Raw genomic sequence first — 14,663 nt, forward strand, 5'->3', positions numbered from 1 at the left:
GATGTGATAAATACGAATTTACTGATATTTAATTAATGTAACAATTATGTAAGTTATTAATTAAAAATGTACTCAACGAATCGAGAACTGATCCGGTATTCAATTAATCAATGGAATGAAAAAAAAAACTTACAAAATGTTCGTTTTGGAATATTTGTTCAGAGCTCTAATTTGAACCCACAATATGTTTGATGGTAGAATGGAATTGTTACTAACGTAATACATAAATGGATAATTCGAATTCCCTGAAATTATAATTTCAAATTGTGAAATGAAAAATAATTTCATTGAAAATCGAATTATGTGGTTATTTTTGGAAAAATGTTTAAGTTAGATATCGGAAAGGACTTTTATACAAAATGCAGTCATTTTTTATTATTTTTCAAGCTTTAACGAAGGAAGCGGCCTCATAGATGAATTTTCATTTTGAAAAAAACAAACTATCACCATATTTTTGATAGAAATGCAATTTGTTAAGTATGGAAATGTACAAGTAGCAATAAATTTCCATTCTAACATGATTAATTGTATGTAAGAAACATTTTTTTAGATATCTTGCTTACTTATATCACTTCTATCTCATTAATTAAAATTCAGTGGTCGAATATCCAGTTAATTCAATTCGTTGCTACGAAAAAATGTTTGTTTACAATTATTATTATAGATTTTTTGTCTTGCAGCCGAAGTGAGTATTATGAAAATGTAGTAATTTAACTCAATCAGAGCATACTATGTCTGGAACAGTGTAATTGGAGCTTATGTTTAATTGTAAGAAAGTCTTACAAGAACCAGTGGTAAAAGGCTATAAGGTCCAGTTCATTTAAGTGCCCTGTCAACAAAAACAACGACTGAGACGTTCGCCAAATTGGGATCATCAAATCCATCAATAGGCCAGATCCCATTGTTAGTGTCGATATTTCATCTTTCAGCAATCCATGGGCCTCACAAGGGTGAGGCTGGTGCAATTTTGGATTCCTTTTCCTTCTACCATTCAATTTTTGTAGCATAAACATGAAGGGGGGGCGAGCTTGATCCTGGTTACAGGGTCCGCAATCAAATGTGGGGGCTATGCAGCATTCATCTCGCAAAACAGGCTCTGCCGAAAAAGATGGAGGCAATTGGCATGAGACGATCTGCAATGAAGTTGGTACATGCAGGAGAAAGAAACTGCAATACACATTAACGCACCTACGCGTGCGAGTTTCAAATACTTGTGAAAGCTCAGTATGGCTACTGAAGTGAAAAGCTCAAGCCTCTCTTTTTTCTCCACGACTTTTCTCCAGTTCCTCATCTCCACCGCTGTGATATCCTGCAATACTTGCTATTCCACACGAGTCTTGGCCGTTCTATGTCTTCCACTCTGTTACCTTCCATAACAGGGCTTTCTGAACTCTTCTTTGTGAATGTTCAAAACATTTAAGCTTGACAACCTTCATCACTACCACTATATCACCATTTTCCACCTCGTTCTTGATCTCGGGGCTCATTATCCTTCTTAGGTATCCTCCATCGGTCTTGACAGTTTCCATTATGTTCCTGCTTGTGTTCCTGCTCAGTCCATTACTTCTTAGAAACCTCACATGTTTCCAGTACGCTCTATTCGCCGCTCTGATTCACTCCGCCTCTACAATGCTTCTAATATTTGTTTCAGTTATTGTCATCCCCAAGTATTCAAAATATCACCCTCTTTGTAACTGATCCCTATCCAGAATGATATCCTTCTATAAGTGTCATTCTACTAGTTACCAACATGGACTTGCCATAAGTGCGAGGTCATCGGCATATCCTACTATCTACGTATTGTTTTGAGATATAGTCTCCCCTGGTAATACAACAAAGTCGGTGCTTAACACCTCTTTGTACTGAAATCACCTCTGCTAGTCAATCCTCTGTAAAAATTTCGGCCTCAGCCTTTTTTCTTATTGCCTGCTCTATTCTCCTCTTGGTACCACTATCAAGAACCTTTTTGAAGTACACAAACATCACATGCAGGTCCATTTCGTGTTCATAGAAATTTTCTACTGTTTCTGACATCACATACACTGCATCTATTGTTGATGTGCCAGCTCTGAAACCTCGCTGATATTCTCCGAGTTTCTCTACAATATATCCCGCTAGTATATCTCTTCTGAGTGGGCTCAGAATTTTATAAGTTGTGTTCAGGAGTGTCGCACATCTTAAGGTTTTCATTTTTCAGGATTGGAATGATCTTCTCTATTCTTCATGTAATGTCACTTAGTCCTGGTGCTTTCCTCTGTTTCAGGCGATCTTTTTGACAACTTTACACATCAAATAATAGTGATAAATATTTATCCACTTACATTTTCATCTCAACCCAATTCTGAGCCCATTAAAATCTTGGTAGACAGTTTCAATAACATGTTTTCGTATATTGTCAATAACTTAAAAAGGACCAACTGTCTTAATGCAAACTGATGGAATTGTCAGTATACTTACAAACATACATTAACTATATGATATATTCCGAAATGTTGAAATGATTTTCACGTATAGTAATACTCGGAAAAGCCTATTAACTAAAGTATAAATGTTATATGTAAGTGCAAACGTGATTGGAATTATAATCCTTCTCGGAATATTCAGATGCTTTAACATCATAGTGCAGTGAATATCTAGAAGTTTTGATTGCCGATTTATCCTGTATACCACAGAATAAATTTGTGCAGTAACTTAAATTCACAATAATTGTTATCGAGAAGAAAAGTGGGTGAAAACCGCTGAAAACCGGCGCTGGTTTTTCTGCTGGTTCATGCACCAACAACGCTGATTTTCTGCCAGTGACAAAGCTGATTTCATGAAGTGACGATGTCGAGTTCATCCTAAGATGAAGAGTTTGGGCTACTGGAAAATGTGTGGATCAAGACCCAGCAGTTTATAGAAAATATCATCATCTCTTCTCGATTTTGAAGCTAGATAAGCAACGCTTCTGGCAGTACATAGGGATGACATTGGACATTAATTATATCGTAGGAAAATTGAACTTGTTATTACGATCGGTGACTGAAAATTGCTTTCTCAAAATGTGCGGTTTTAGATTACAGCGTTTCCCATTTTATGCTTAGTTCTTGTTAACAAATAATGTCATGAATATAAGCTCAAAAATTTGATATATCCCACAATTGCTCAAAAATGCTGTATAAATTTCAGAGTGAAAAATCTATGAAGAGTTGAACGAAAGTATTTTATTGTAGTGACGGATATCATTAATTTTCTGACCTAAAGCTTTTAGTCAATAATTATTGGAAAAGTTATCTAGAAAAACTACGTTCCTGTGTTGTTTCTCATGCATAATATATAATTTACAGCCAAGCAGGCTTGGATTTCAATTTTAAGTTTTATTGACATCATAGATTTCATACATACGCTAGAAGCATACTTACGAAAAATATCTAAATCAATTTCCATGAAATATAGGGAACTTTATAGTTGTTTTTGAAAGTTTCCAATGAGTAATTGGAGAAAAATTGATCAATAAACTTGTGTTCAAGCAAGCATATGAATAAAGACAGAAAAAGGATACAAGATATAAAAATACAGTAAGACAGTGTATTATATAACGTAAGCTTTACAGGCTGACACTTAGATGGCGCTATTGGTATAGAATCCATATAATTTTTAAACACTGTACACTTTAGAATATTGTGGCTTAACAAACATTATTGGGACAGGAAAATCGACCGTTGGAAAGTTCGTTAAGTTTAAAGAAGCGAAATAAACGCTTAGGACGATGCACAGGATGATGGACGCTGTTGTTTTTGGACAAATTCGAAGTGAAACTGACTGAGAGGGCTTGCGATACTTTAGAGCTGTCAAAGGAACGCATGGAGATATCTTAAATGAATAGTTGGGTATGCGAACTCACAATCGATCAAAAACAACAAGGTTTTGATTATTTGAGCAGCATTATTCCAATCGACAATGAGGTGAGTGAACGGTATGTGATGAACCGACTCCAAGGAATGTAAAGAAGAAAAAGTAGGTTGGCAATGCGATAACATCAGTATTTTGGGATGTCCATTGTACAAAATACATAAATATATCATAAGAATAGTAAAACTGTTAACAGCGATTATTACTTAAAGTTATTGGAACTTTTAATAATCAAATTGCTAAATAACGGATAAATTTGTAAACGAAAAAAGTCTTATTCCAACAAGACAATGCATCGTGACAAAAACCAGATAAAACGAAACGAAAGAGCATGAATTGGTCTTTGAAGATCTGGTATTATGACACTTTTTCATGCTCGCTGAGAAAGAGATTTTTTGAGTCGAAGGAGATGTTAACGCTCAATCTGTAGCTCAACTGCATGCGACTTTCAAGACGAATCAACTCCAACAAAAGTTGTTAGCGTACGAAATACTTTGAAGCAAATGGTCGCCTGCTTTTTGGAAATAACTGGACATGTTTCCATCTTTTCATTAGATCAACGTAGAGCTGTCAATTTCGAATGGTACACCAGCATTTGTTTGTCAGAAAATGCTTCGACAATTGGTTCAAAAGCGAGTGTTTTCATAAAAAATAGAGTCATATCCAATTATTAATATTAGTTTTCATTTGTCTATTGCAAAACTAAATTAGCAGCACTCGTAAATGAATAAATTGTAATCTCACCAGTTGAAATAGACAGGGTAGTAAAAAAAAATCATATTTTCAAAAGTATTCACTTAAATGCAGATTAGCATTAATAATATTTTTATTTTGTGTTACATAAATTACCCTATGGAGATCTCAAATCTTTTTATTTGATTGCACAATTATCCTGGTATAACAAAGATTTCGAATGTCCTGTGGTCACGGTAGTAGATCACATCAAGCGTGACAGTGAAAAGACAACTTGACTGAAGCTTTAGAATTTATATACAAAAGTCTTTGGGGCTAGAGCTTTTTTGTTAGTTGTTTGAACAAATGTTATTCACAATACATGTAAAAACAGCTTTCCCACATCATTCACAAGGGTGTTGGTTGATTCGGTTCTACTAGGTATAAAAGGGTATTAAACTTTCCATACCCTTTCATAGGCAGGTAAATTCCCTCCCAACCACTTTTATCTGAGTTCTAGGGTATTGAGATATTTAATGCCGTATCATAGATATTTGGAAATTACATTATATCTTTTCAATAGATGAAGATATTGATATAACCGAAGAAACACTTAAAATATCAACAACAAGATTATTAATCCAGCATTAAAAATGCTCAGAATCTAATAATAACTAATAACACTTTCCAGTAAATACGCTTTCAAATTCTTCCGAAAAGATATATTTGATTCCAATCGTCAAATGATTCTACATGTTTTTCGCATTGTAAAGTATAGTGCCTAATTATTCAAATTTTCGTAAATTAAACGACAATTTCCTAGCAATCTAACTAGATGATGCTTAGAAGATGTGACCTCTGCGCTACCACAGAGACCTCCAAAGTAAGAAAGACGGAAATGACATTGTATACATTCATTGGATACGCTTTAAAATAAAAAATTTGAATGGAATTGTCAATTTTCACACATTGATTTCCATAGAAAACAGACTATAATGGAGACAAAATATAACGAGCAACATAAAAACGTCTAAGTAGTAAAAAGTTTAGGCCCAATACCACTTGAGGAAGAGGAGTCTTCAGACAGAGACGTTACAGAATGCAATAAATAATCTGAATATTTCATTGATTCATCATTCATCTAAATCACTGTACACCCTGTATATCATACTGACCTAGACTATACGCATAACTCTTCCTTCTAGTACATTATCTTCTCCTTTTATTCGTTATACCAACATATCCAGAAAATCGTGTTAACCACGAAATACATTTCCTGGCCGTGGCACTCGTGGCCATTTAATTAACATAAAAATGCAATTTCAAATGCCGCATTTCTATCATGTGTAGGCCCTTTTTCAATGATAAAGTAAGTAGAGGAAAAGTCCAAGAAGTAAACAGCAACGTTCCTTCTTTATTCGTTATCCGATACCCATATCAAAAACCAATAATGGCTAGTAATAATCCCAACTTGAAACAAGAATGTTTGCGAATCGTTCTTATTAAGAATTAACCCTAATATTCGCTCTTAATGGGATTCGCTAATGGGTATTCTCTCAATTATCGATATCTTTATAAACAATATTTGTAATAATAGTTTGATATTGTTGTTATTGGAAATAGTCATCATGTAATAAACTCGTTAGTATACTGGTTAATGATAATATAAATTGAAATAGTTCACCTGGTATGAGGCCCTATAGCTTTTTTGGGCGATGAATCTGCGATGCTAATTTCAGTTGTCGCATGCTTCAAAAATATGATAATAATCAGAGTACTAAAAACATTTTTTTGAACACTGAAGTATAGAGTATTTTTTTGTTAACAAAATCTGGTCCAGAGGATTCTAATCCAACGCAACCCATTATCTTATGATCCTAGACATACTACCATTTGCGTGTTAAGCGATATTCCTATAATATTCATAATTAGATTGGATGTTTTTCAAAATATCATCTATTAAAACCAAAAATGAAAGCAGTTTTGCATGCGTTTGAATTAATTGTCGAGGTATTTTCCCATTGATAGAGATACTTGCAAAACAAGTGATTTGAAGGCTTCAACCACTTCTTTAGGTGTAGAAAAACGTTGACCTCGCGATTTATTTTTGCTCTGCGGGACTAAGAAGAAATCATTGAGTGTCAAACAAGGACTGTTCGGCGGATGACTCATTAATTCGATGTTTTCATTGTTCAAAAATATTTTCATTTGAACTGATGTGTGAGAGCTCGTTTTGTAGTGATGGTCGTCTTCGGCGACTAGTTTCCCTGATTGTTTTTAATAGTTCTGCTGGTGTACCATCAAGAATTGACCTTTATATATTGCTATGGAACGGTAGGACAATTTACATCGAAGTGCTTCGTGGCGAACATCTTTTGTTAGATTTAGTTTGTCTTGAAAGACCTATTCAGTCGGATGTTGTTTATTCTCAGATTTTTATATATATTATTTATTTATTATTAACGTTTTAATCAAGAAGGGGAGAAGGCAAAGGGAAATAATTCGCAATATTAGCGCTGTTACGTTTTTATTCACTTACTCAATACATTTTAAGAATATACTTAAATGAACAGAAGATAATTCCATGCGTAACATTTAGTTTTTATGGGATAAGTTTTTATATCATTGAGTATTCATACTAATGCCCAATATAACAATCTCACGGTGTGTCATATGATGATCTTGCAATATTAGTTTACATACGGCGTCGATGTTTTCTAGTACGACAGTCGGACGACCTTCACGAAATGTCCAAGATTAAATTTTTTAAACAACATAAGAAGTAGTTACTTACTTGAGTTACTGTAAATAACTAAAATAGCACTCGTATAACAACTACACGTTCTGAGTACGTTCACCATTAAAAATGTCAAACTTCATGAGGGAAATGTCAGATTCGACATATTTAAATCAGTGTTACCAAATTTCAAAGCTCAAGTCGCAGTAATGCTTTTATACCCTTCAGGATATAGTTTACAGATTTGGTACTATATCTCTCTAGAGAACGAGTTGAGGGCTAAGGATTCTTATATGCCTCACCTCAACCCTTCTCTTCATCAACACTGTATGTTATCTTTCCTTCACTGAACTCTAAGGCTGGATCCACACTATAAGGTCGTTTACGGTTCGTTACGGTCCTATCTTGGCTCTGATGAAATATTATTAGATTAAAACCAATGTGTACATTCATTATATCTGTAAAAGTCAAGTTCCAGTCGATTCCAATTCTAATCGCGGGCAGAAATTTTATCTGTGCGACATCGAACTTGTCACATTGCGTTGATATTATTTTCTTCATCCAGATTAAAAGATATATCACCTAATTCTTCAATCAAAATGTTCAATGACATTTTTCGGCCGCGTTTATCAAATACCTTTAGTTCTTATTTCTTACACCTTTTGATATATTAATACTTCTAAATGTTCTTGATTTTAGGTTAATTTATTAATGATATATACTTTACGATACTTTATACATCAGACTTCGATTCTTGACGGTTCAAAACTAAATCGTGAACGAAGTCAAATTGTCGGATGTGAATGTGATTGGAATTCACCAGACCGAGATCGGATCACGAACGAACCGTAATCGACTTATACTATAATGTGGATCCAGCCTAAGCAGGTCAGAATTCCTTTTTTGCGAACCTACCTCGTTTTTATGTACTGTCATTTTTTTCTTTTTATTTGTTATATTTCTTTAGTCTTTATATAAATGTGCTATCAAACATTAGCAGCTTACTTTTTTTTGTAATTCTAATTTCACAACTACTTTATTGTTTTTCACATAAAATTCAATTAACGTATATTTGAACTGAGTTTTTGAAAAAAATGTTACGGAAAGTACTTCTCATAAATCTCCTCCATGCTTTTCTAATTACTTTTTAGATTAGGGGGGTTCCAATCTACTCCATACTCTGTTTTTTTTTAATTACTTTTTAGATTAGAGGGGTTTCAATCTAATGATCTGAACCGCTCTTACAACGGTTATCTTCGGCTAGGCACGGTTCTAGTAACAGTTCTTGCTATCAGCCAAGTATCAAAAGGACCCTCCTGGCAGCCTTAGTCAGATGAAACACAAAATAGAACTGTTTCTATAACCCTAACTGCCCTTTGGAACACGTAATCTCTGTTGCGCAAAATCTTCACTGTACCAAAGATCGTTTTTTAATTGGTCGAAAGAATCTCTACTTTCGTAAAGCTCGTTGGAGGCTGATAACATAGAATTGAACGTGCACTCCTCTTAATCTTCGAAATACAACAGGTGGCAGCACGCTTCCTATTTATTTTTATTTATTTCGTACTCTTCATTTATTTTGAAACTAAATTTTTTATTTTGTTAATAGAACAATTAATTGAAAAAGTGGATTCTTTGTAAGTGAAATTTTAAAACATTGGTTTTATTATATCATAATAATATTATTACTATCATCTTTTATTGAACTTGAACTTGACCCAAAACATTCACGTGTGTACAGCGTAAGCTTAAAAGTATTTGCCCACCTCTGGTTTAGACTAACATACTTTTTTCATAATTATTTGGATTTATTTTATCATAATTTTCATATTTGAATGATATTAATTACATATGTTGAATATTTTTCTTTATTTTATAACTTTTATGTTCAACTACCAATCAACAATTTTGTTCCAAATTCTGATGAAGAAATTAATAATTTTATTATTAATAAGTTTCTCTCTTGTGTGCTTATTAACAAAAAAAGTAAGATGGAGTTAAAAAATGCTTTAACATATTGAGAAGCTGAATTCCCATATCCGTCTGCGAGTCGGACGTTTCTCATGAAATATCACTTTGAAGGGTTAACTAACACAGTCATTTAAACTAGTTCACTAACTTAAATAACCTAATCCTATTGAGACTTCTCACTAAATTTGCATTGACAACGAGCTGTATAACTTCAACGTTTCCATATTGTAGTATCAGTTCATGACTATGGGCTATGGTCTGATCAATAATTTCTTATAGAGATCACTGATACGACAGTACCTAGTTGCATCATTTATTTCGAAAACGCTAAAATGGTACTTTTTAAACAGGCTTCAATATCAGTTTGTAGAGAAGTAGTTCTTGGACAATTTGGAGTTTCTTCCTAGAAGCCAGTACATACTTTTATATTCCATACCAAGTTCTTCGCTTTTCATTCTAACGTGAATACTCTATCGAAATCGTGAATTATTTTGAATTGTTAATATAAGTATTTTGAGCATTGTTTATTTTTACTATGATTGTATGGCTTCGTTTATTCATGAAGCTAACATGAGCAGATTTATTTCTGATCAACTTGATATGCTTTCTATCAGTCCATATGTTCTTCGTGGTGTTTTCCTGCGGAAAAAATTACAGTATAATAAGCAATATTCACAATATTCGATAGTTAGTATATTACCACGAGGTAATCCTGCTTCAATTTCCATTAGAATTATTTATCAAAAGCTTGGGATAGTTCTATGAAATTGATAGAGCACATTCCAAAGGCTTCTGTGAACTTGATCGACGTTTTAGTGCCTTTCTCGAAAACCAATTTGATGAAACGGGATGAAGCCGAATTAACCATTAGAAATTAACATGTTTTTAGTTGTTTCTTTAGTAAAAATGTCTCTTCCGATACTGCTAAGGAGGTTTTTATATTTCGTTTAAAAAAAAAGATTCATGACCCGATTTTCGTGAATTATTGCATAAAAGCCTATCTAGTTTCAAAAATTTACAGTTATTGTATTGTACTACATAAAGGTTTGAATAGTAGTAATTTTCTCCCACTAAAAGGAGAGAACCGCATTCAAACCCAGTATCCATACTGAAGCTACTTGAAATACGTCTAAGATTATAAAATTATAAGGTACTTACATTGTACCCTGAAGTCCAATTCGTCGCTGACAGTTTCTCCTTCTGAATTGACCACGGAACATCGATATCGACCAGCGTTTTGCCTTGTCACTTTCTGCATCACCAAACTTTGATTACTGAAGATTGTACGACTGGCCAAATTATGATTAAGCACTACACCCTGAAACAAAAATGTAAAATGAAATGTAAAACCGTATGGAAGCACTAATCTACTACATGAGAATATTCAAATTTATTTGAGCATCGCACAAACTGTAATAGATACACACCAGAAAGTGTTAAATTGATTTTTCCGTTTTTGCTCAATTCTGGCGAATACCCGCGATGCCTATTGCCTCTGTTAGCGTAGGTTCTATAAATCGGCTTCACTTTATCGCCGACTTCTCGTTATTTTTAGTTCAACCATTTTCAAAAGTCCTCTCTTATCAAATCCACGGCCAATTCTACTTAACATTGAGATTAAGGTAGTTTTTGGCATCGAGCAATTATCCCAAGATGGTCTATTTAGATCCTAACTTCACCTGCTAGGGGATAAAGTGTATTACAACTGAGACTTATAAGTTAAGTAGCATTAAAAATTGTTTCTGTGCCTTCATTTACATGATATGCATAAGATGTTTCCATTAAAGTGACCCGGTCTCTAAGACAGGTGTAAAATTGACAAATAATTGGGGTTTGCTCAAAATATAATGTGTTTTTGTACCGCGGTACCTATCTGGGGCACAGCTCTATCATGTCCAAATTTTAATTTGGTCCACCATTGCGATAATAGTCGTACGGCCTTGTTTAACCCATTAAGTACCAAGAGTCCCATTTGATTGCGCAGCTTTACCCTACTGCAGCTTCATTTTGGTGTCTTGTCATGTGTGAGTTGTATCGTTCCTCAATTGTAGAAATATAAATTTGAACTTGAATTCGTGAATTCTGTCTGAATCTACAAGGCTTGATGATTTGTAATTAACATTGGATTAGCTTGTGAAGATTTTTTACTACAAGATTAAAACTAAGAAAGACATCCTGAAAAAATCCTTGGAAATGGAAAGTGCATGTGAATATCGTCAAAGTTTTATTAATTATGCTACTAGAGACTACAAGACAATAGAGCGAAAGAAAATGTTCTAAGCTTTTTGGCCATTTCAACGAGAATCAAATAGCAACCCCCAATCTGATCAAGATTGTTGAGTAAGTAAGTTAAGTAAGTAACACCAATTAAGACAGTATTTTCTTTGATGAACAACCCATAGACTGATGATAGAGGTTTGATGAAAAAATCTACAGTTAAAGGTTTGATGATTTGTAATTAACATTGGATTAGCTTGTGAGGATTTTTTACAAGATTAAAAGGAAGAAAGACTTCTTACAATACTGAATAAATAGCTTCTACTTTGACAACTTCTTTACAAATTTTTCATTGGTCCAAAAACTTCTGGAATATAGAATGAATAGTTGCACTATAAAGTCTGAGAAAGATATGAAAAAAGAAGATCGAGGCGCATACCACTGTAGGTTTGACACGAAAAATAAAGTTTTAGGGGTAATATGGGAAGACAATAATTGTGTAAAAATGCTTTCCAACCATGAAAGCATATTACCTCTGTCAAAAACTTTTAGATGGTCCAGAACAGAATAAGCGAAAAAAAGTATTCCTGAACCAAATTTGATTTCAGAATATGATAAGTTTATGGGAGGAGTAGATTTCTTGGACTGGAACGAAAATATATCAAAAAATTGTAGCTTTCTATATTTACTCAAATGTTAGATATATAAGTTATCAATGCGTATTTATTTTCTTATCTTGTGAATGGTAAAATGCCACTTCTAGATTATAGAAGTGAAATCACGATGCACTATTTTACATCTCTTCTACGACAGATCCCAAAAATGCGGGTAGACCATAGGCAAAAAATATCAGCGTCCATGTACGGACCAGCAACAGCGAAAATCATTATTGGACATGAACTTTTGATGGAAAGCAACATATTTTCGGAGTTATATTGTTAGAATTCAAAATAAATCGTAAACATTCGGGTAATTAGAGAAAAATGTGAACTTTTATATAGGTTAAGCTAAGGCTTTCCAAACATAGGTATTATATCAAATAACGATGAGAAATTTTTTCCTTGTTTATATAATCACTGAAATACGTTAACTATTGATATTTTTCAAGCGGCTAGCGCCATCTCTATCTCAGCGCCATCAGGCAAGATAATTCTGGAGCCATCCTCGTGAACAAAAATGAGAATTTTTCAGATCATACACCTCACAAATTAAATTATATAATATAGAGTTTGATGAATACAATATTCATTTACATTAATCTTGATTTCATGTTTCATTAATCAAGATGATGAAGATGAAAAATATTTACTGCAATTTACATAACGAAAAATATATTCATGACGAATTTTAATTAAAGAGAGTGCAAATCCCTTATAGCAACAAAGTACTTTGTGAAGGATCATTTCAATTTCATATCTACGTTTTTGTATCAACGAAATCTGCAAGAACGAAAATTCTGATTACTCACGTTGTGAATCAAAAATTCAGCTCTAAATCACAGTAAAAACAAAGCGTATATGTATACTGATATTAATGAGTAATATGGAGCTGGATATTAATATGATAGTAGCAGAATAAAGAATTATATTTTCAATTCATTGATTAATTAACCGAATGAAATTGTTGAACTGATTTGTAGAGTTAGAAAAGCATTTTGCTCATTAATTTCTTACCACAAAGCCAAACAATCAATGTACATGTTTACCACGAAAACATTAAGAAATTGTGCCCAAACTTACGTGACAAAAATTCTCACAGTAATTTAGCTTTGATATATTTGATCATCCTCCAGCTCAGATCTCTTTTTCCCTTTCATTTCTTCTTACATCTAGAATCTTTCCTTGATGGTTAACACTTCAACGATAACGAAAAGGTGAAATTACATGTTGCCACAAGTTTAAAAACAAAAGCGGCAACGTTCTATGAAGAAGACATACAAGAAATTGTGCCCAAAATATTTCGGAAGCTATGTAGAAAATTAGACCTCTTAGATGAAGCAATTGATCAAAATGAAAAATGAATAGAAAAAAATGTATGAAATGAAGTATTGATTTTTGTCAAAAAAGTACTATAGAGAAACCAAAAATTTGCTTGATAACTATCATTTTGACTTTGCACTAGGGTAATCAGCTAGTTAGAAGTGATTTGCTAGGTTTAACCACCGAGGACGGTGGTTATGTAGTTGACGCCTCAAAGAGACTGTCACCGATTAAGACATCAGGAATTTTCAAAAAATTATTTCGAATACCTGTAAAGTGAAGTTCATTGAGATAACTGAAGATATATCGTGAATGAATATTTCGGTATGCAATAGCTCTCTGACCAAAAACAAGAATGAGTGGAAGATCCTGAGCAGTAAGCAGAGCTCTTCAATCGCAATATACCCAAACTTCAGCACGACAATGGATAAAACATGACTATTATTCGAGTTAGCATGGAATGAACCGATTCCAAACCGTAGAAAATGCCAAAAATCGGCTGGCACAATTATGGTATCAATATTTTTGGATGCTCATGGTATAATAATCTTTGAGACTATCTTAAAAAAAGGAAACACCATGAACAGCAACTATTGCGTAGCGTCATTTAAGCATTTGATATCGCGGATAAACAGCCTCATTTGAAGAAAAGGAAGAAAGTTCTTAGGCCTCAAGAGGATGCATGTTAGACAGAAATTTCGCTCCGATGGTTGACATTCCATGAAAAGCACACTTTGGCATACTATAACTTTTGGACGATGGGGTATTTATTACTTTCATGCCAAATTTCATAATAATCGGTGAGATCAAACTTGGCTTTATCATAATCAATAGCACTGATACAGATGTTTTCATTCTTAGAATTTACTTCTGGAGCAAGTTTGCAATTCTGGGTTGTTTAGGTTCATGATTCGATGATTCCTTTGAGAAGTAATTAATTTCAGCATGTCATCTGGCTGCTCAATTTCTTGGAGAAAATATTTGTGGTTATTCTGTCAAAATTACACGATCTCAGTGGTTGCGATTCGGCTCGAAAAAAAGTAATTCAAAATCACATTTAAAGATATTGATAATTTTAATTTTTATCTATCGTGTCCGAATTTGCTTTTTCGAATGAGAAAATTTTGTTATCAATAATTATTGTTTCGGTTTTCCTGTTCTCCAATTAAATATTCTCACTAAAATAATCGTTATAA

General features: G+C 33.5%; 1 protein-coding gene across 1 annotated transcript in view; it reads right to left on the reverse strand.

The window, feature by feature from the left end:
- LOC130440591 (hemicentin-1) overlaps window positions 1-14,663 on the reverse strand; it is a 304,911-nt gene that overhangs the window by 37,508 nt on the left and 252,740 nt on the right. The window contains exon 8 of the mRNA XM_056773852.1: window positions 10,430-10,589. Within this exon, the coding sequence (XP_056629830.1) occupies window positions 10,430-10,589 (160 nt within the window). The remainder of the gene's footprint in view (window positions 1-10,429; window positions 10,590-14,663) is intronic.

The sequence above is a fragment of the Diorhabda sublineata genome, chromosome 2, assembly GCF_026230105.1.
Source record: "Diorhabda sublineata isolate icDioSubl1.1 chromosome 2, icDioSubl1.1, whole genome shotgun sequence".
In the NCBI taxonomy this organism is placed as follows: Eukaryota; Metazoa; Arthropoda; class Insecta; order Coleoptera; family Chrysomelidae; genus Diorhabda; species Diorhabda sublineata.